The sequence below is a fragment of the Empidonax traillii genome, unplaced genomic scaffold (genome assembly GCF_003031625.1).
Source record: "Empidonax traillii isolate 1590-97213 ecotype Southwest subspecies unplaced genomic scaffold, ASM303162v1 scaffold677:size394641, whole genome shotgun sequence".
Lineage (NCBI taxonomy): Eukaryota > Metazoa > Chordata > Aves > Passeriformes > Tyrannidae > Empidonax > Empidonax traillii.
In genome coordinates, this window is record NW_020955870.1 from 267,494 (window position 1) to 286,681 (window position 19,188).

The 19,188-nt window shown below is 51.9% G+C and overlaps 2 protein-coding genes across 3 annotated transcripts; one reads left to right on the plus strand and one right to left on the minus strand.

Moving 5' to 3' along the window:
- Positions 1-2,675: 2,675 nt before the first annotated feature.
- Positions 2,676-3,857, plus strand: TIMM13 (translocase of inner mitochondrial membrane 13). 2 transcript variants are annotated; one of them, XR_003573003.1, is made up of 4 exons: positions 2,676-2,823; positions 2,936-3,004; positions 3,079-3,239; positions 3,368-3,857. XR_003573003.1 is itself a non-coding variant. In XM_027899590.1 (3 exons), the coding sequence occupies exons 1-3, from the start codon at positions 2,698-2,700 to the stop codon at positions 3,175-3,177; spliced, it is 294 nt and encodes a 97-aa protein (XP_027755391.1). In that variant the 5' UTR covers positions 2,676-2,697; the 3' UTR covers positions 3,178-3,857. The 2 variants fall into 2 exon arrangements, 1 of the variants encoding a protein (XP_027755391.1); XM_027899590.1 differs by having other exon boundaries at positions 3,079-3,857.
- Positions 3,858-4,335: 478 nt separating this feature from the next.
- TMPRSS9 (transmembrane serine protease 9) lies at positions 4,336-18,835 on the minus strand. Its single transcript, XM_027899575.1, has 18 exons — positions 18,686-18,835; positions 17,653-17,780; positions 17,135-17,202; positions 16,550-16,725; positions 15,453-15,494; positions 14,422-14,593; positions 13,939-14,213; positions 13,639-13,775; positions 12,529-12,841; positions 11,493-11,664; positions 10,175-10,446; positions 9,360-9,496; positions 8,470-8,821; positions 8,271-8,387; positions 7,474-7,645; positions 6,818-7,083; positions 6,161-6,297; positions 4,336-5,704 (listed from the first exon to the last, which is right to left on the minus strand). Exons 1-18 carry the CDS (start codon positions 18,819-18,821, stop codon positions 5,543-5,545), a joined length of 3,234 nt encoding a protein of 1,077 aa, XP_027755376.1. The 5' UTR covers positions 18,822-18,835; the 3' UTR covers positions 4,336-5,542.
- Between the last annotated feature and the right edge of the window lie 353 nt (positions 18,836-19,188).

Consider the following 19,188-nt stretch of genomic DNA (forward strand, 5'->3'; position numbering starts at 1 on the left):
TCTCTGAAGAGGGAAACAAACCAGTGTAACTTTTATCAGAGTAGTTACTTGAGCATAACTACCCGTATGGATGTTCTTATTCCAAAAAAATAACTTTATTCTGGATGAAATAGAAAAAGTTTTTCCTATGTGTAGATCATAACAGAATATGATATAAAATATGGAAAATGCATCCTTCCCCCTCCTAAGCTCATACCACATGAAAATGCTTTTTAGAACAAGTCTATCCATCTGCAGACCTGTCAGGAATGTGGTGTCCTGTGGAGTGAGCCCCTGGCATTTGATGCCTCTTTTTTCTCCCTTGCTTCCACATTTGTTCCTTTAACTGTTGGGTTGTAGTGACTTATTCCAGGGAGCAGAATGGCTGGGATTCCCTTGTAGCTGCACATCTGTATCTCCTGGGATTCCTTTGTTGCCCCACAGCTCTAGTTCCTGTGTTTCCCTTGTTCCTTGGCTCTGACAGAACCCATCGTTTGCACTGACTCGTTGCTCACTTGTCTTCAGCTCCGTGTTGCCATTAGATGGGAGTTGGCTGCATAGTCTGTGTTTGTAGCAGGAACCAAAAGCCTCATGAAGAAAATAAACATCTGCTTCCCATGCCTGTGATGTAAAAGCCAGCCGAGCGTGTGTGCAGCTGGCAGCAGTGTGGGAATTGTGCTGTGGTGGGAAGCAGACTGTACTGTGAAAGGAGATCACTGCGTGTGGTGTCTGTCCTCGAGCAACGGGACACCTCACATTCAGTTCAGGGATCTTAATGGGTTTTATACACCCTTTTTTCTTGTTTTTAATGCTCATACTGTATAAAAGCCCTCTAACTGCAACCTGAACAGAGGTTAGAAGAGACATGTAAACATCTTCTCTATACCCCAGGACACTGGAGAATCTTACTTTTCTTCACATCAGAAGGGTTTTGATGGTGCAGGAAAACATGCATGCTATATGTTCTAGATCTCTTGTAGCCACTTCTCTCCCATTTTCACTGTTAAGCCATTCTATCTCTTCTTTCTGTATCTTCTTTTGAAAGTCTTATCTCTAAACAAAGGCATATCCACATTTGATCCTGGATTTTATTGACACTGTTGGGTCCAAACCCTGTGTGAGCAGGAAGCAAAGCCTTGTTGTGAACCAGTGAGCGGAAGGTGAGATAGTGATTGCATTTTTCAAAGCACTGTTTTAGCTGAATGTCAGGACAAATGATATTGGAGAAATTGTTTTCTCATTTAAAATGGCCTGGGAAACAGAATTTTGATTTGCCCTTCAATATGCTTAGCTTTAAACCAGTTTAAAATTATTTAAAGGTGTTTGGTTTTTTTTTATACAAGACCATATTTACATGCAATTATTATTTGTAAACATAATGCCTTTCTTGAAATGCTAAGGTCTAGAATGATAAGGATGGTCGATATTGAAAGCCTCCATTCAGAATAGCATAAGCAGTGATTTGACTTGGAGTTCAGGAAAATAAAATGTGGTTTATTGAACTTCCAGATTTTGCTGAAGTGATGAGTCTGTGTTGGTAAGGCAGATGTTACTGTGTATTCAGCTACCCAGATCATTACACTAAAAGTACAAGCAATAATCTATTTTAAGTTTAAGCCAAAATGATTTCCATTTGGGCACAAAACGCAGTTGAACTTTTATTTTCATAGCACTGATGCCTTGTGACTTGAATTGTGATTTTTGTTTTTTAATTTTTAAAATTTTTGGGGCACAATTTTGATTTGGCTAGAGGGCACTGCTCAGTGCAGTGACCGCCTCCAGTCAGCTGCTGCAGGTAAATTTTTGGAAGGTTCAAGTTTTTAAAATAAGGAATGGTGAAAAAGGTTGTGAACTGAAACACAGAAGACAAAATTATTAAACTGTTCACTAGGAACTTTAAAATTAAACTACATAATGATCTAGACTTTATCATTTCAAAGTGTTTTTTTTTTTTTTTCTTTTTAGAATATGCATGCCAAATGTCTTGTCTTTTTCAATGATTTGTAATATACATTTTATGACTGGAAACTTTTTGTACAACACACTCGAATAAATGTTTTGCATTTTATTGGTTTCCCTCTTTCTTTTAACCAACCTCGAGGCCATGTGGCCATGAGATGATTCATCCCAGGGGCCCTTCCTGTGTGGAGAGAGAGAGGACACAAAGAGCTGTCCCCGCTCCTAAGGCTGATCAGCTGTGTGCCCCGGCGGGGGTCGCGGGCTATTCCAGAAGCAAACGAGCGCTTTCCTTATCAGGACGCAGTGCTGGTGGAAAGTGCTGTCCTCTCTGATCAGCAGCAATAAGTGCAGCAGGAAGAACATTAGGAGCTGGAGCGGGTAACCATCCCCTTCTCGCCACCCCCTGCACTGAAGGCGTTTTTCCATTAAACCGGCTTGATCCTGACATGAGAAGGGGAGCATTCCCATTGCCCCTCCGCGGGGCTGCGCTGAACCCCGCTGAACCCTCGAACGCTGTGTCTGCCCCCGGCCCGGCCCGGCCTGGCCTTTCCCCGCCCCGGGGAGTCCCTTCAGAGCCCTCGGGGGGCCGCGATCGGCGGTGACAGCCGCGCTGGCGGACGCGGTGCCCGCCCGGGCCGTCGCGGAGCGGCCCCGCTGAGGCGCTGCCGGAGCGCTCGGCTCGGCCCCGCCCGGCGCGGGGCTCGCCGGGAGCCGCAGTCCGAACGCCGCCATTTCGCCGGCAGCGCGGGGTCTGAGAGCATGGAGAGCGGCTTCGGCTCCGACTTCGGCTCCGGGGGCGGCGGCGGGGGGAAGCTGGACCCGGGGCTCATCATGGAGCAGGTGAAGGTGCAGATCGCCGTGGCCAACGCGCAGGAGCTCTTGCAGGTCAGGAAGGGAGGCGGGCGGGGCTGGCTCCGTCCCGCTCCCCGTCCCCGTCGCGCTCCCCTCGCGGCCGGAGCCGCCGGGCCGCGGTGCCGCTCACGGGCTCTCTCCGCAGCGCATGACGGACAAGTGCTTTCGGAAGTGCATCGGGAAGCCCGGCGGCTCCCTGGACAACTCGGAGCAGGTGAGGGCGGGCGGGAGGACCGGGGACCCGCGGCCCCCGGCTCGGGGCGGCCGCTGAGGCTTTGTGTCCCGCAGAAGTGCATCGCCATGTGCATGGACCGGTACATGGACTCCTGGAACACGGTTTCCCGAGCCTACAATTCTCGGCTGCAGCGGGAGAGAGCCAACATGTGACGCGCGTCCCGGCCTGCGGGCCAGGAGGGACCATGTGAGGAAGGGACGAGAGGCCAGTCCAGGTGGTTGGGGGTGAATCCTGCTGCCTTCCCAGCCCCTGCCATGGCAGAGCAATAAACCCTCGCTAAACCTTTTGCATCCATTGGCTTTTATTAGCACCAGCCCCAGGAGGGAGTGATTTTTTTTCCAGTCTTGAGAGCCACCATGAGCTGCTTGATTTACTTCTTGCCCTTCCCAAGCGTCCAGACTGGCCAAAGCATTATAGCACTTGATAAATCCCTGCTGAAAGGGCTGCGACAGGCAAGGAGCCTTCTGTGGAAAAGAGGGGCCAAGCCAAGCCAGCAACACAGTCGCTTTGCCCGGGATTCCAGCACGGACCCAGCCATCAGGTAGTTACCCAGTCCTGTCTCATGAGAAGAAAAGCTGCTATAATATTCTCCACATGCCACCTACCTTGGCTCTTTCTTCCCTTGTATCTCTATCTCTGTGGGGCTCACTTTGGGCTCATAGGCTGTGACTCAGCTCAAGCAGTATTGGGGTTGCAGCACAGCCTTGCAAATAGTTGTGCCAGCACAGCTGGGGGAGAGGACAGGGTTGGGAAGTGGTTGGATTAATTTCTTTATAGAATAAAGTGCTTGGGTTCATTTCTTTAAAGAATAAAGTGTGTTGTGTTGCTGTGATACTCTCTAACTTCTGGTTTGGCTCTGGCACAGATGTTCCATCTTGGAGCCTGCCTTCTAGGCATCTTTTTTTTGAGGGAGGAGCATATCTGCAACAGAGAACGTGCGTCTGCTTTGGTGCTCAACTCTGTACTGTTCTCTGCTTACACACCTCTCCTGAAAGGCTTTTTAAAAATCCCTTCTTTTAGAGATCTGCGTTTTATAAAAGATTTCCCTGTTTGCTGGGACATGGAGACACACGAAGGATGTTGTCTCCATACCTGCTTGGACATTCAAAGGCATGTGGTAGAACCTGACTGCATTTAATCTCCCAGTGTGGTGGCTTCTATTAAAGGGATTAAAGTGTTCTCACACAAGGTAAACTGAGGCGATAATGGGGTATTTGAACTTACTGAAACTGGAGTTTCCCTTCCAGATTGTCAGAATGGCTATTTGGAAATAAAGTGCTTTCAGCCGTGTTTGCTTAGGGGCCTTTTTACTTTTATTTATAGCTGTATGAATTTTGTGGCATGGGCTGTGCAGCAGTCCCATCCCATTTCATTCATGGGAACATCCCACAAGTGTTGCAGCCGTGGATCTGAACCCATGTGGAGCTCAGCCATGCCTGGAAGCCAGGTCTCCCACCTTGCTGGTGCTCTAGCTGGGAAGGTGGTGGATCTCGCTGCCAGCTGGGTTGAGACAGAAGAAACCTCTTGCTATGCCCAGATGCAGAGCTTAAGCACCAAAAATGAGGAAGGGGTTTGGGGTACAAGCAGCTGTTCAGTTTTGGTGGCTGAATCTATTGGGGAGATGTCTAAATCTGCCCAAGACTTGGCACATGAGCTCTGCAGCAGTTTTTTTCTTATGAACAAAGTTGTCTGCATGTCTTATGCTTTCTGGTGGGACCTGCCTTCCTGCTGAAGGAGTTGTATCCTCACACCCTATGTCAGCACTTTGACTTTTTCCCACCTAGCTTAACCAGAGCAGTGCTGTGTGCGACCATGCCTTAATCAGTTTAATCACCTGTTCCCTAGTGTAAAAAGAGCTGGGGGGAGGTTGGGTGGGTGGGGGTGTATGGAGGGTGTAGAGAAGCCTGTCTTGATCCTCTAGGACAGATCAGGGCCTCTGCAATCCGAATTTCAAGCATTTTAGTCCTGTCTCCTCTTGGGATCAAGTGGTGAGCCAGAAGGTCGTCACTGAGCTCTCAGGCACGGAGTGAAAACAGCAGCACACCCTTCCCAAGCGCCACTGCACAACAGCTCCATCAAAGCAGTGAGGTCTGAGGCTTCTGCAAGGGCATAACTGGGCTGGGATGTAGTTCCCTGGTCTCTTGGCTTGGCTTTGGGATGACAGCTCATCGACAGATCAGCCAAACTCCATGAATATCTGCCAGATGTTTCGGGCACCCCTCCAACTAGAAAGGTCATGTTCTAATGCGTAGGATGTTTGGCCAGGTCTTTAGTTCAGACAGGCCTCATTTATTTATAGAAAATGTCTAGAATTTGTACCTTTCTATGCAAAGCAGTTATCAAATGCCCTGGTGTCACAACAAGCGGGTCACACAATGCTGGCATTTGCTTAATACCCGCAAGGCTGTCTTCACCCCTTTGCAACATCAGAGAAACGTACAATAGCTGAGGGATTAGTGCCTCCTCTGGCAGTTACTCCTCTCATTCCTTGCCTTCCCTGAGTGGTGAAATGCAGTTTCAGAGCTTGAGGTTCTGTGCGATCCAGCCCTGGACAGCTGTGACTTTGGTGTAGACACCAGGGAAGTATGGCCTGGCACAGCCATAGCCCCAGCTTGTGATTCCTGCTAGAAACCACTTCCCTGAGGGTTCTTTACATGCCAGGGGCCCGCCTGCATCGCCCTGCAGAGAGAGGAAAAGGGTGTAGTATCAAGCCAGCGGCAGCCCAGCTCCCCCAGCTTTGAAATGTTCTTTCTCTCTGGGACATGGGCATTTGCTGGCCTGCTCCCCACTTCCCCAGGAGCCCGTTCCAAGCTAGGGGACTGCTCAGTGATGTACCTGCACGAACAATGTGAGGTTGGGGTTCTGGAACATGGAAGAGGGTGTTTGGAGGTACATGGAATAGGCTTCAAGGTATCCCCGTAGTCCTTTGCTTGGCATTACCCCCATGACCTGCCATGGGTTGGTGGGAAAAGCAACACAAGGTGTGTGCAGGATGGACATGGATAAAGGCAACAGCCATGATGGATGGACAGGCAGCTGAGCTAGGGGAGGCAGGGCCCTCCTGAGAGAATATAGCCTGGGGACTTGGCAGGAACTTGCTCTGTCCCAGCCGCAATGTTTGCTGCTCTCACTCACTGAACAGCTGTCGACGGTGCCCTGAGGGAAACCAGCACACACCATCCTGCTGCTGATCTGGACAGGGTAGAACTTTTTGCAGGCCTGGTCTCCAATTATGTTCACTGCTGCTTTTTGCAGATGCTTTGACATGAGACCTGAGGAGACAAGTATTCATGTTAACTGGATGCAGAGCACGTGAGAAGCAGAAGCATGTGTAGGAGTGGGGTCTCTGCAGCCTTAATTGCTGGCCAGAGGGAGAGACCTGCTTTGGGAAAGTCAGTCAGGCCTGGTTCCTCCCCAGCAGAGCAAGCACAGAAAGATCCCCTGGGTGTATACTTTGTCCAGCTCCTCAGCTGACCAGCTGCAAATGGTATTGAGTCCTTGTACTGCAGGAGCAGAGCTGGAGCAGCTGCTGTGGGGATGGGGAGCTCAGTGGCTGCCACATAGAAAGCTTGGGAGGGCTCTAAGAGGGCAGAGGTGTGGCTAAATGGAGTACAGTGCATGGTGGCAGGGGAGGAGATGGTAGTGATACCAGGCCTTGCCCAGCTTGGTGTTCCCTGCAGGGTCCAGTCTGGCCTGGGGAGTGCTTGGGATGGTGGCATTTAGAACTGCAGGTGTTGAAGTGTGCAAGGTGGGTGACCATCATGGATGAGAGGGGGCCCTCTCAACCAGTACCTCCTTCCTTCGTGGAGCCCCAGCCTGTGATGAAGCATCTGGCCCCTTCATGGAAGATGTGAGACTTGTCTGGGAGACATATAGGTCTGATGGTGTTGCTGAACTTGACAGGTGTGCTCAGCTCTAGCAGTGCCACATCATAGTCCAGGCTGTAGATGTTGTAGAAAGGGTGCTTGTAGATACGGAATATTTTCTCCATTTTGCCATCGATGCCACTCAGGAAGGGTGTTCCTAGAAAGGCCACCCACATTTTGGGGTCACTGTAACTGCAGAAAGACAGCAAACCTGGCTGTTAGGAGCACGGCCTCACAAGGAGGGCCATTCCTCCTCTTGTGGGGCTGGGATGCACTTCAGCCACACCCTGTGAGGCCAGAGCCCCTGTCTCCAGCACACTGGGCATACCCAGGCTTTGCTCCACTCATTCCTCCTCACACTCCCCTGTAGGGGCACACCTACAGGGATACAGGGAATGTGTGCCTCTCGTGGGGCACAGCATCCCAGCCTCTCGTGGGGCACAGCATCCCAGCCTCTCGTGGGGCACAGCATCCCAGCCTCTCGTGGGGCACAGCATCCCAGCCGTGGTGCTAGACCGGGAGCGGGGCTGATGGGACTGAGGCCAAGAGCCAGCTGGCTTCACTAGCCCATCTCAGACTTACATGTCAAAGCAGTGAGCTGCAGAGAGCAGCCACCGCTCAGCAATGAGGACAGCCCCGCACTTGTGCTCCTTCCGCCGCAGCCACAGACTGACTTGCCAGGGCCACTCCCCTCGAGCTGCACTGCTGCCACCCACGATCTTGCTGAAGGCCAGAGCAGTTGTTAGGCCACAGTCTGGGACAGAGGAAGAAGCACCATGGTTTTAAATAAACATAAATGAAAGGGGTGTCTGCCTGCCGTCACTCATGCCGTGGGACAGCCTTCTGGGGGGGCGTGCACAGGGCAGTAGGATGTGATGGATTCCATTCACCCAGCTGAAGCAAGGCTTGGCAGACAGGGTATGGTTTGTGAAACTTATCACAGATCACACCTTCCAGGGCTGTGGTATGTGAGGAAGGAACATTTGGATGGACTGGCTGAGCTATCACACAGCAAGGAATGTGCAGACCAAGGAGCAGTCCCAGAGATGACAAGACATTTTCTGGGTTGCCATGTTGTGCAGAGTTGTCTTGCCACCTTGTGCTACCGGACTGTCTGGCCAGAAGGCTGATGTGCTGGAAATGGTTTCTAGTATTTGTAGCAGAGGAAAAGAGGCCACATCTTCTGGCAGAAAATTTGGACCCTGCTCATCCAGCTTTATCTTGGTTTAGATTCTGGCAGAACAAGTAGGACCTGGACTACAGTGGGTGGCCCAGGCCCCCAGTGTCCTGTGTGGGGCCCAAGACAGCCAGTGTGAATGTGGTGGGTTGCACTGGGCAGTCTGGGTCACGCAGAGCAGGGGCTGCAGAGCAGGACTCACCGCAGTTGCGCTCGTCGGAGCCGTTGCTGCAGTCCACAACACCATCACATTCAGGATTTTCTTTTCCAATACACACCTTGCTGGAACACTCGAAGGTGAAGCTGGTACAAGGCACCACTGGAAGGGAATAACCCTACTCAGTACTCTCTGTGATGGAGGCCTCCTACCAGCATGTCAGTACATCTGCCATCAGTTTTACCTGGGGCTTGGGTGGGCTTGGCAGTTGTTCTCAGAGCTTCAGAGTTTTCACTCACATTTGTGCTCATCTTCATTCCCAGGGTGGTTCTGTTGGTTAGACTTGCAGCTGTTGTGCTGGGCTGGGTGAGGATGGCTGTGCTGGAAGTTCTAGTGATGGCTGAACTGGAAGGGATGCCTGTGCCAGGACTGGGCAACTGTGAGATGGTGTCCAGGATCCAGTCTGTGACTCTGGTAATTCTGGAGTACACACCAGGTTTCATAGCCTGGGCACAACCAAATCCCCAGCTCACAATGCCAGCTAGGTAAAACACTCCTGGGGTCACCTCACAGGCCAAGGGCCCACCTGAATCTCCCTGCAGAAGAAGCAAGGCAATAGCTGCTCAGTAGAGTCTCCCCTAGACAGGTCTACATGGAGTTGCCCCTCAGCCACACAAGGAGGACTTAGCTACCCCCAACTCTTCTTTCTTCAGCCTTGGGTCTGTCTGCTGTCAGGCAGTGTGTGTGCAGGGCATGTCAGACACTGAAGCCAAGGGTCAGTGGCTCAGCGTGGCTGCACAGATACGAGTGGCACTTGTCCTGAGAGTTCATAGCTCCTGTCAGCACCACTCCACCAACTGCCACTGTCTCACTGCCACTGGAGGAGACCTGCTTCATCCAGGATTCATCTGGCCAGACAGAGCAGTGGGATGTTGGTTTAAGTCATTCTCAACCTGGTGGAGCTTTATATACTTTTCTAAAGCTCCAAGGTACAGGGCTGGGTTTTTCATGCTCAGGTGAATTGCACAGCTTGGCCACAGCAGCTCAGTAAATATTTCACAAGGATCTGCTGAAGGCAGAGGTAGCCCAGCTTTCTGGAACAATCCAAAGAGTAGAGAAATTCCATACTCTTACCTGGCATGAGTCTACCATCCCCTCCAGGAAGCCAGCACAGATCATTCTGTCAGTGAGGGAGAAGTTGTAGAGGAAGTTGCAGGTGTTCTGGTCTATGATGCCCACAGAGGCTTTCTGCAGGATTTCGGGCGTGGTAACTACATGAAAAACACAGGATTACTGAGTGGGGCAGAGGAAAGGGGAACTCATTGATTTTAGACTGACAACACAAATTTTGGGAAAACAGGCTCTAAGCCCACATGAGAATTGAGTCCTATATGACCTATTTTCTCAGCAGCCCTGAAGCTTCCTGGCTCACCCCAGGGTGCAGTTCTCTGTCTGTGCTAAGGGTCCTGCACCCAGCTGTGTCCCTGACAGCTTGTGGGTTCCTGGTCAGCTGGGCTTCTTTGGTAGCACAAGTGCCACTCAAGCCTTTTCCCTACAGTGGGATCTTTCCTTTTTCCAGTTGCTTGGAACATCTCTGTGACTGAGTGTGTCTGCTGTGGCTGACACACCATCCTGCCAGAGCTGCAGCAGGCCCTGAGCCAGTGTCTGACTCTTGCTTAGCATGGTAGAGCTACTGAGAGGAGTCTAGCAGGTTTCTCCTGGTTCCCACCAAGCTGCTCTCTCAATTTTTGTGTTTGCTGGTGACTCCTAAATAACTGTGGTTTAAGGTGATGCTCTGTGTGCCTTTATTCTTCTTTATTCTTGGGTTTGTGTCAGTTCCTGACTGTCCCTCTCCTGCCCTGTGTGCTCACAGGACTGTGGGTCACAGTGGCACAGGCTTTGCTGCTCAGGCTGTCATTGCTCCAGGGCAAATCAGCACCACTGCTTACCGTTCCCTTCCTGGAGGTCTCCCCACCCAGAAATGAGGCATTTCTTGCCAACAGGGAACTTCTGCACAGCAAGTGGGAGGCACACAGGCTGGATATATTTGTTGAAGACAAGAGGTCTTGCCAGCTCGAGTACAGCCACGTCGAAGTCCAGAATCATGGGGCTGAAGAGGGGATGTGGGATCACTCTTGTTACGTTGACTTTCACTGTATTCTCATCTGTTCCATTTAGTGATGTTGTTCCCATGTAGGCTTCGATCTCTTCTGGATTTGTCCTGCAAATACATAATTCTAAACATGCATGCTCACACACAGATGACTGCAGACAGTTTTACATGATCAGCACACAGCAGTGCTGCCCTGCTAAGTCAGGCCCAAAGAACTGTTTCCAGCAGTGGCAGCTGCTGGATATCTCCTGAAGAGCAAGTAAACATGTAGTAATAATCCTCTCCTTACCTCCAGAAATTTATCATTTCAGGAGTGTTCTGGAACACAGAACTGTAGCTTTGTGTTCACCTTCACACAGTGTTACTCCAGCCCTGTGTGGGAGCTGGTGTGCTGTGCATTACCCCCAACATCCCGGTCATCTCCCTTGTTTTTCCAACTGTTGCTGCATTCCTGTGCTCTTTAACCGGCCCTGCCCACAGGACTGCTGCTCTCAGGGCAATATCTGCACATTTCTGACCGCTTGTTCTGGATGGCAACATTCAGATGGAGATGGATGGGGATAGCTGATGGAGACCCGTCCTTGTCCACAAACAGACAGCACTGCTGCTTTTGCTGTGTGCCTCATTTCACACTTGTCTGCCTTACATTTCACTCACTGCTTTATTGCCCAGCTGTTCAATGCATGAGGTTGTCTTGAAATCCTTCATAGTTAGTCCCCCGTTTCTGCCTTCAGGAATTTATTCTTGACAAACGTTATCCTCTTGCTACTCATTTCTTTATCAAGGCTACTTACAAATCTGGGCTTGGGCTCTTGCAGAACAGAACTCTGCAGGACTGAACACCATTTTCCCTTTAGCAGTTGATCACGTGTCTCTATTTTGTATATGACAACTTTTAAGGTTAAATTTATTAAAGAAGTTCTTGTGGCATCTGTCCTTTTCCACCCCTCTCAGATGTGTTGTCCTTGCTCCCTGCCCAAGCTGGGGTAACCCCTCTCTGCGTCATTCCAACCTCCCCACAAAACCCCTTTACTGTGCATCTCTAGTTATAGCAAAAATTCCCGTGCAGAATGTGTTCTTGTTGTTGGCTCCAGTGCCACGCTGTGGTTTTGGCAGCACAGCCCTGTGGTGAAGGGCAGGGGGGAGGCTCTTACTCGTTGAAGCAGTGAGCTGCCGACAGCAGCCAGCGGTCCCCAATGATGGTGGCTCCACAGAAATGCCTCGAGTCCTCTCTCAGGCTGACTTGCCAGGGGATCTCTCCTCTGGAAGCATCTGTTCCTCCCACAATCTTGCTGGGTTTAGAGAACCCAGGTCGTCCTCCACACTCTGAACAAAGTCAAAGCACGACTTGTGAGTACTCCTGGCAGAAGACAAGCAAGGAGAGACTTTTGCTCTCTCTAACCAGTAAGTCTGAGCTGGGACAGGTCAGGGCTGAGGTGTGCGGATCTACCCAAGCCCTGTCTGCTGATCATGGCAGGGCCTGATGGTGTCTACACCTGGGCTTTCACACTAACTGCTGTTCTGCATCTTGCTCTTGGCAAATCCCCAACCCTGGGCCTTTCTCAAAGGTAGAGTAATCAGTGCCTCTTAGTAATTAGTGCCTCTAGGCACTTAGGCACTTAGTAATTAGTGCCTCTTAGCCTTGCCATTACAGATGAAAACTTAATCCTAAATGGAGAAAAATACCTTACATCTACATCTCCCTGCAGAGCTGCTGGGGGCTCTTGGAGCAGACAGGTCATCCTACAGACACCTGCCCTCCTTCCCTGCAGTGAGGAGGTCCCTGTCTGCTGTGAAGGTGCAGCCACCAGCTTTGAGCTGTGGGGAGATCCATAGGTGGCAAACAAAAGTGAGTGGTCAATAGGTTAAATGCTGTCAGACACTGCTGTGCCTTAGTGCCCTGTCCTGGACCTGCTGGAGCAGCCGAGTCACTCAGGCAAGATGACACAGTTGTATAAGCAAAGGAACTGCATGGACCTGCACAGGTACTGAGTGACCTTGCCAGGCTGCTCTGGTCTGAGCTGGGATGGCCAGACAGTGTCACACGTGCCTTGGCCTTAGTACTTAGGCAAGGGTTGTGGGGCTCACCCTACAGAATGTCAGCTCGGCTCACCAGAAGAAGGAAACTGGCATTTGGACTTGCATCTGCCACTCTTCCTGCCAAGGTGCACCCCCCATGGGTGCTCATACCTTGTGGTCTCACTGCAGTCACTGGCCTGCTGGCAGCTGGGGCTGGGGAGGTGGTGGGGGTTCCTCTGGTGGTGTTGAGCTCTTCAGAACTGACCACATTACTGTTGGTACTGGAGTGTACTGGAGGGACAGGATGGGCTGTGGAGTTGGGAAAGGCAGAAATAGCATCCAAGATCCAGTCTCTGAGTTTGGTAACACGTGTGTAAACCCCAGGCCGCCTGGCTTCAGCACATCCAATCCCCCAGCTCACGATTCCCGCCAGGAAAAACCTGCCAGATGGTTCTTGGCAAACCAAGGGCCCACCAGAGTCACCCTGCAAGAGAAACCAGATGGTGAGCTCTCCCTGGGGATGCACCGAGCTCTCCCTGGCCACCTTCAGCATCCCTCTGCCAGCTGGGGTCTCTCAGTCCCTGTGTATCTCAGCTCACTTCATATTTGCTCCAACCTAGTGATGACTGGAGCATCTCCTGTGCTGGCCTTTGGCTGCTCCTCCATCTGGGCATGCTGTCCTTCTATTAAGTAGTAGCCTTGTGCCATTGATATGCCAGAAGAGCACAAGGACATCCTCTATAAAATATTGGGTTTAGCATTTCTACTGCTTTAATCGTTCGTTAAATTGTTGTTCTTAAAGGTTATGCCCAGCAGCCCCTCCACAGCCAGATGATGGGTGTTCATTGCCTGATACATAACCCAAGGTGACCATGCTAATCTTTGCATCAGGTTTTCTTGATTTGGCCTATGGTTCCCTGGTCAATTCTTTGTTATTGTGAGGCCCTGAGAGTGTCACTGATGGACATGTGGTGTCTGTGAAGCTGGTTGTGCCTTCTGGGGGTGATACTGCTCTAGATCAATAATGAATAACCAGATGGGCCATGCTGCTCATCCATCCTTGATTCTTCAATTGTTGGCCCCTTCTCTGGTGTTTGTGTTGTATTTAGTCCAGAAATAGGAGGCACGGCCACCAGAGCAGTGCAGTTTTGCTCAGCTGGTGGCTGCGGGTTTGAATAGCCCTGCCAAGCCACAGGAACAGCCTTGAAGTGTCCCCTGGTGCATCCTGAGAGGAAAAGACTCATGTGAGGTCCTGTGCCAGCTTCCCTGGGCAAAGCTTACCTGGCAAGAGTCAACCTTCCCCTCCAGGTAGCCAGCACACATCATCCTGTCTGTGAGGACGTGGCTGTAGAGGCTGGAGCACAGGTTCTGGTCCAGCAGCTCCACCGTTGCTTTCTGCAGGAACTCAGGTTTCACCACTGAATGAGAAAGACACGACTGTGAGCTCAGCTCAGGAGCCCTGCACGGGACCAGCAGCCCCAGGCACAGCCAGCCCAGCTGGCCTGAGTTCCCTTCCCTGGGGTCTCCTGCCCCATGCACACCCCACCACGTCTCCTCTGCTCCCTGCCCCGCTCTGCTTACAGAAATCCTCCTTGAGGTAGCCCCAGCCAGAGATAAGGCACTTCTGGCTGGTTGGGAAGTGATGGCCTGCGTCTGGCAGGCACACGGGCTGGATGTACTTGGTGAAGGTCACAGGTCTCTTCAGCTCCAGCACAGCTACATCGTAGTCAGCGGTGTCGGCGTTGTAGGAGGGGTGTGGGATGATCTGGGCAATGTCCATTTTCACTGCGCTGCTGTCGGAGCCTCTGAGGGAGGTGGTCCCTGTGTAAGCTGCCCACATGGTTGGGTCCTGAAACCTGGAGGAGAGACAGCAGGGACTGTGTGAGCCTCCAGCCACAGCACTGTCCTGCAAACCCAAGCTGCATCCTGCCATCCACGCTGAGAGTGATGGAAACTCCCCACAGTCCCCGTGAGGGAAACCAGGCATGACGGGGCAGTGTGGTGCAGAGATGGCAGCTTTTGGAAAGGAGATGGAGGGGGGAAGATGGCATGAGTAGAACTTACTCAGTAAAGCAGTGAGCAGCAGACACCAGCCACTTCTCTGTGAGGATTGCAGCACCACAAAAGTGCTCGTTGTTCTCTCGCAGGCTGACTTGCCATGGGAACTCCCCTCTGGACGCCTCTGAACCTCCAACTATCCTGCTGGCAGTCTGCATGGCAGGGCGGCTCCCACAGTCTGGAAGTGATGAGAGAGCCAGTGCATCAGGATCCTGATGCTGTGTCCCAGCAACATGGACTTAGGGGCAAGTGGGAGAAGCTGCTTCAGCTTCATGTGTGCTCCCAGCACATGCTCAAACAACAGGAGAGTGCCTGGGATGTCACAGGGTAGGCTTGGAAAGAGCACTGCAAAGCACTGGCCCATCACAGCATCCTCCCTGAAATTCTGGGGAGAAGCATCTGGACTAGTTTGACAATCTCAGCCACTGCCTCATGATATGCTCCCAGCAGCTCGTGGGTGTTATCCATCATGTGGCTCTTGTCCATCATGCCAGGCCACCAGGAAGGTGAGCCTTATCACAGTTGGTGGTGGGACCAACTCCCCTCATCCTCACAGCATAGGCATTTACTATTGGCTTGAAAAGTCATGCTGTGTCCTTGACTCCCTTCAGTGCCTGGAAGCCAGTGGTGTTACACCTGTCACAGTGTGCAGCAGCATTGTGGCCAGCTGTGATAGACTCCCCACAGCCCCTTCCCCCAGAGGCATCAGCACACCCCGTCTGCCTGTCACAGTCTGGGTTTGTGGCAAGTGACAGTGTCTCCAGGGCAAGGCTGGAGTCATTCGTGTCCTCTGCAGCCCACCCAGCAACTCTGCCCTGGCTTCCCCAGGGGCAGCCACCATGGGGCAGTGTCCTTGTCACTCTGCTCCCTGGCAGGGCCACAGTCCCTCCAGGATGGTGCTGGGAGCAGAGCTGCAGCTCTGGCTGAGCTTGCAGGGCCCTGGGCCACCAGGGTATGAACAAGATCTCTGCATCCATGCTGCTGGTGAGGAGGAGGAGGCTGCAGAGTGCAGGTTGCTCTTCCTGCCTAGCTCTTACCTGATTTCAGTCCAGATCTGTGGGGAGAAACCTTGCTGGGACCTGTGACAAAGCAGAAGGAATCAGGATCAAAAAGGGCAGCCCAGTGAGCTCTGGGGACTGTGCTGTTCCCAGACTTTGCTGTTCCCAGGCTTTGCTGCATCATCTCCTCCTGCCTTCCCCTGCCCCATGGCCAGTGTGAACTCCTGGCCTGGGTCCCTGCTGGGGAACTCTGCTCAGCCACGGAACAGGGGAGGAGCAGCCACCTCTGTGGGCTTTGGGGGATGAATTCCCAAAAGCAGTGAGCCACCTCCTAGGAGCAGATTCCAGGTCTGAACCTATGCAGGACTGTTGCCTAAAGCCAAGGGGAGTCTGTGCACCCCCATCTGGGCTGCACGAGGCTCCCCAGGATCCAGGGATCCTGCCCATGTGGCAGAGGGGGCAGAGGGAGCTGCAGAGGAGCCCACACCTTCATGTTTCCCAGGCACATGTTTTTTTAAATCTGCTGGACCTGAGTCCTACAGCCACAGTCACTGAAGGAAAGGAGAATTTCTTGTCAGGTGGTTTCAGAGAGTAATTCAAACATGAGAAATATCTACCTAAGCCACAATTATTGCTGCAACTCTGAGGACTGCCTAAGGACTGCTGTGCACTTGCAGGTACAGACAACTCAGCAATTAGCCTCCTAGAGCTTGATCCCCTGTGCCTTAGGCTGGTTCTAGGTGCTGCAAGAAAAGCCAAAGAAACTGCAGTTTATACTTTACACTCTGTAGTTGCTGTGAGCCCCTCAAGCTGCTCTTGCAGGGCAGAGCAGCAGGACAGCATTAGTGCTGGAGAGGTATCTGGGTACCCCACAAATGTTTGTTGAACAGCAGGCAAGATCTAGGCTGGTCTCTGCTGCTGTATAGTGGAGCTGGGAGCCAGGCAGAGATTTCATTGTTCTGCTGGGTTCCCCATTTCCAGCACTGCTGCTGGGCATGGATATCCAGAGCTGAAGCCCTGCAACAGTTTGGCTCTCAGAGACACAGATGGTGGCTTTGCTGTGTGACCCTGGGTGGCAGCAGCCCCAGCACAGGGCACCCTGCCCTGCCTGCCCTGCAGTGGGGGGAGAGCAGTACCTGTCAGAGAAGCTGAGGAGATGGTCCCGTAGGCAGCCAGGGACAGCCCCTGCCTGGGCAGGGCAGCTGCCAGCCCGTGCCTGAGAGCCTCCTCCTCCAAGGCAGAGCTCAGGGGCTGGGAATCCTGGGGGGCGAAGAAGAGGCGGAAATGGACGATCACGCTGGAGTTTCCATTCCTGCTGGGAGACAAAATTAATGAGGACGTTGGCTCCACGATCAGTACAGGCTCCTGTGCTCGCTGCCTGCAGGGAACTGAAGGGAAACCAAACTGACTCTTAATAATTTAAGGTTTTTCTGGAGATGTTCTCTGGGTTGAAATACTTATTTGCAGGTTTTTTTTCCTTTGGCCCAAAGCTGTGGTCGAAGAAGCCGTTTCCCTCTGCCTTTCTGACTGCATTTCCAGATGAAAGAATCTAGAACACTACTGCAATCCCAGAAGAAAATCCAGCCTTGATCAAAAACCAGTTTCTCTTTGTACTAGTTTTGAAGTACAGCACAGGTGTGAGCTCACCTTCTTGGTAAGGCTTGTCAGAATGCCCTGAAACATGAGCTGCAGAGCCTGCAGGGACAGCTGCCTGCACTCACCTATAGCCCAGGATATTGCAACCTGTGCAACTCCAGTCCAGCTGGGAGTCCTGGAGACTGGACAGAAACTGCAAAGCAAAGAGTGATGGTCAGACACTTCCTGCACAGAAGACCCCAGGGAGGTGGGACTAGATTATGCCTGGGATTTTGCAGGGAGCTGGAGCTGTTGAAGCATCTTCTCTTGCCTCTGCAAGCAGCAGAAGCAGCTGTGTCCTGCTCATGTCTAACCCTTTTCCCACCCTGGCTCAGTACATCCCTTTTTGATGCCTTCCTACCTCTTTAGCCAGGAGCAGGCATGAGCACACATTTCCCACACCACAAATGCCTCTCAGGGCCCCAGTGGGGCCTTTCAAAGTGTGGCTCAGTCCCACAGTGTACCCTGCTGATGTTTAAGAAGTCCCAGTTTCCCTCCTGCCCTTGGCATTCAGATTCTGCTGAATGAGGACGGGCAAGCCGGGCCCTCGTGAACCACCACAGTATTTCCCAAGTATTTTCTTGGAAAGCCCAGATCAACTCACCAGCCTCTCAAGAGCAGGTGTCAGCACCCTGTAGTAGTCTGAGTTCTCCACCTTTAAGCTGCTGTTGAATATGATTCCTTGCAGCTCCACTGTGTGCTCAAAGCTGGTCTCTCCCATGGGGTGGCAGGCTGCCAGAGAGGGACAGTGTCTGTCAGAGGCAGCTTTCCTTTGGAACAAACTCTGTTCTCTCCTCTGGACACACTACAGCCCCTCAATGTATTTCTTGTCATGAGGGACCAAAAACTGAACCCAGGATTTGAGGTGAGGTGTCAGCAGTGCCCAGCACATGGGGACAGTCACTGCCCTGGTCCTGCTGGCCACACCATTGCTGGTACAAGCCAGGTCACACCTGGGCTCATATTTAGCCGCTGTCAGCCAGCCACTTCTCAACCAGGCAGTTTTCTGGCAGGACTGGCACTTTGCCTTTTTGACCCTCACATCACTGGCCTTGGCCCATCGATCCAGCCTGTCCAGTTGCCTCTCTGGAGCCTTCCTGCCCTCCAGCAAATGAACACTCCCATCCAGCTCGGTGTCATCTGTGAACTGACTGAGGGTGCCCTCGATCCCCTTGTCAAGATCATTGATATTAATGAATTATTGGGCTGGCCCCAGAGTGGCTCTGGGGAACACCACTGGTCACCAGCCCCCAGCTGGATGTAACTCCATTCACCACGAGCAGCCAGTTTCTCTAGAAGAATGTGTGGGAAATGGTGCCAAAGGCTTTCCTGAAGTTGGGGTACACTATATCCACAGCCTTTCCCTCATCCACTGTGTGGGTCACCTTGTCACAGAAGGAGATCGGGTTGGTCAAGCAGGACAGGAATAGAGCAAACATGTCATGAGACACTGAAGATGAAGTGCTCCAAAGTCACATATTGAGAACATGAGTTGACTACAGCCCTTGCCCGTGTGTGCACATGCAGGAACCTGACCACATTTTGGCTTCAGCAGGAGGATTTTTGCTATGAGTAGTGCAGACCACTTCTCTTTTGGAGCTGATAAACTGAGAGAATGTACCCAGCTGCACACTCACCCAGCAGGATCCCCAGGCAGAGAGCTGTGGCACTGCCAGCCACGGCGGCAGCAGCAGTAACCTTCCAACAGCAGGCTCTCAGTCTCCTTCTCTGAGTGCCTTGTCCTGGCACTTCTCCTGGCTTTATCTGGTCCATGCTTTTTAAGCAGATGGGCTCTGTGATTAAGAAGGAGAAGAAGAAAAGGATAAGGCTGGGATGAAATGTGTCATGCTGCTCCATGGTTACCCCAGGAGCTTCAAACATTGCCAGGAGAATGAAAGGATGGGTACACCACGTCCACTGAACGTGCCTCAGGCTGTACTCTTGGTGCACTGAAGATGCCCAGATGGGATATGGTGCTCCAAATGAGATCTCAAAAATGCCCAAAACAGAACAGTTATCTTGCTTTTTTTTGGGTCTGCAGTCTTGCTTGTACAAGCCCGCCTGTGGTTGGCCTTTATTTGCACGTCAACAACAACTGGGTATCAGTAGGAATGAAACAGCCTGGGATATCCATTGTGAT

Bases quoted from the DNA above. Each gene is read 5' to 3' on its own strand.
- TIMM13 (XM_027899590.1), top strand. From the start codon at position 2,698: ATGGAGAGCGGCTTCGGCTCCGACTTCGGCTCCGGGGGCGGCGGCGGG. The intron at 2,824-2,935 runs GTCAGGAAGGGA...CTCTCTCCGCAG, and splicing joins ACGCGCAGGAGCTCTTGCAG to CGCATGACGGACAAGTGCTT. The intron at 3,005-3,078 runs GTGAGGGCGGGC...TGTGTCCCGCAG, and splicing joins CCCTGGACAACTCGGAGCAG to AAGTGCATCGCCATGTGCAT.
- TMPRSS9 (XM_027899575.1), bottom strand. From the start codon at position 18,821: ATGGACCAGATAAAGCCAGGAGAAGTGCCAGGACAAGGCACTCAGAGA. The intron at 14,594-15,452 runs GTAAGAGCTAGG...CATCACTTCCAG, and splicing joins CAGATCTGGACTGAAATCAG to ACTGTGGGAGCCGCCCTGCC. The intron at 13,776-13,938 runs GTAAGCAGAGCG...TTTCTCATTCAG, and splicing joins CTACCTCAAGGAGGATTTCT to TGGTGAAACCTGAGTTCCTG.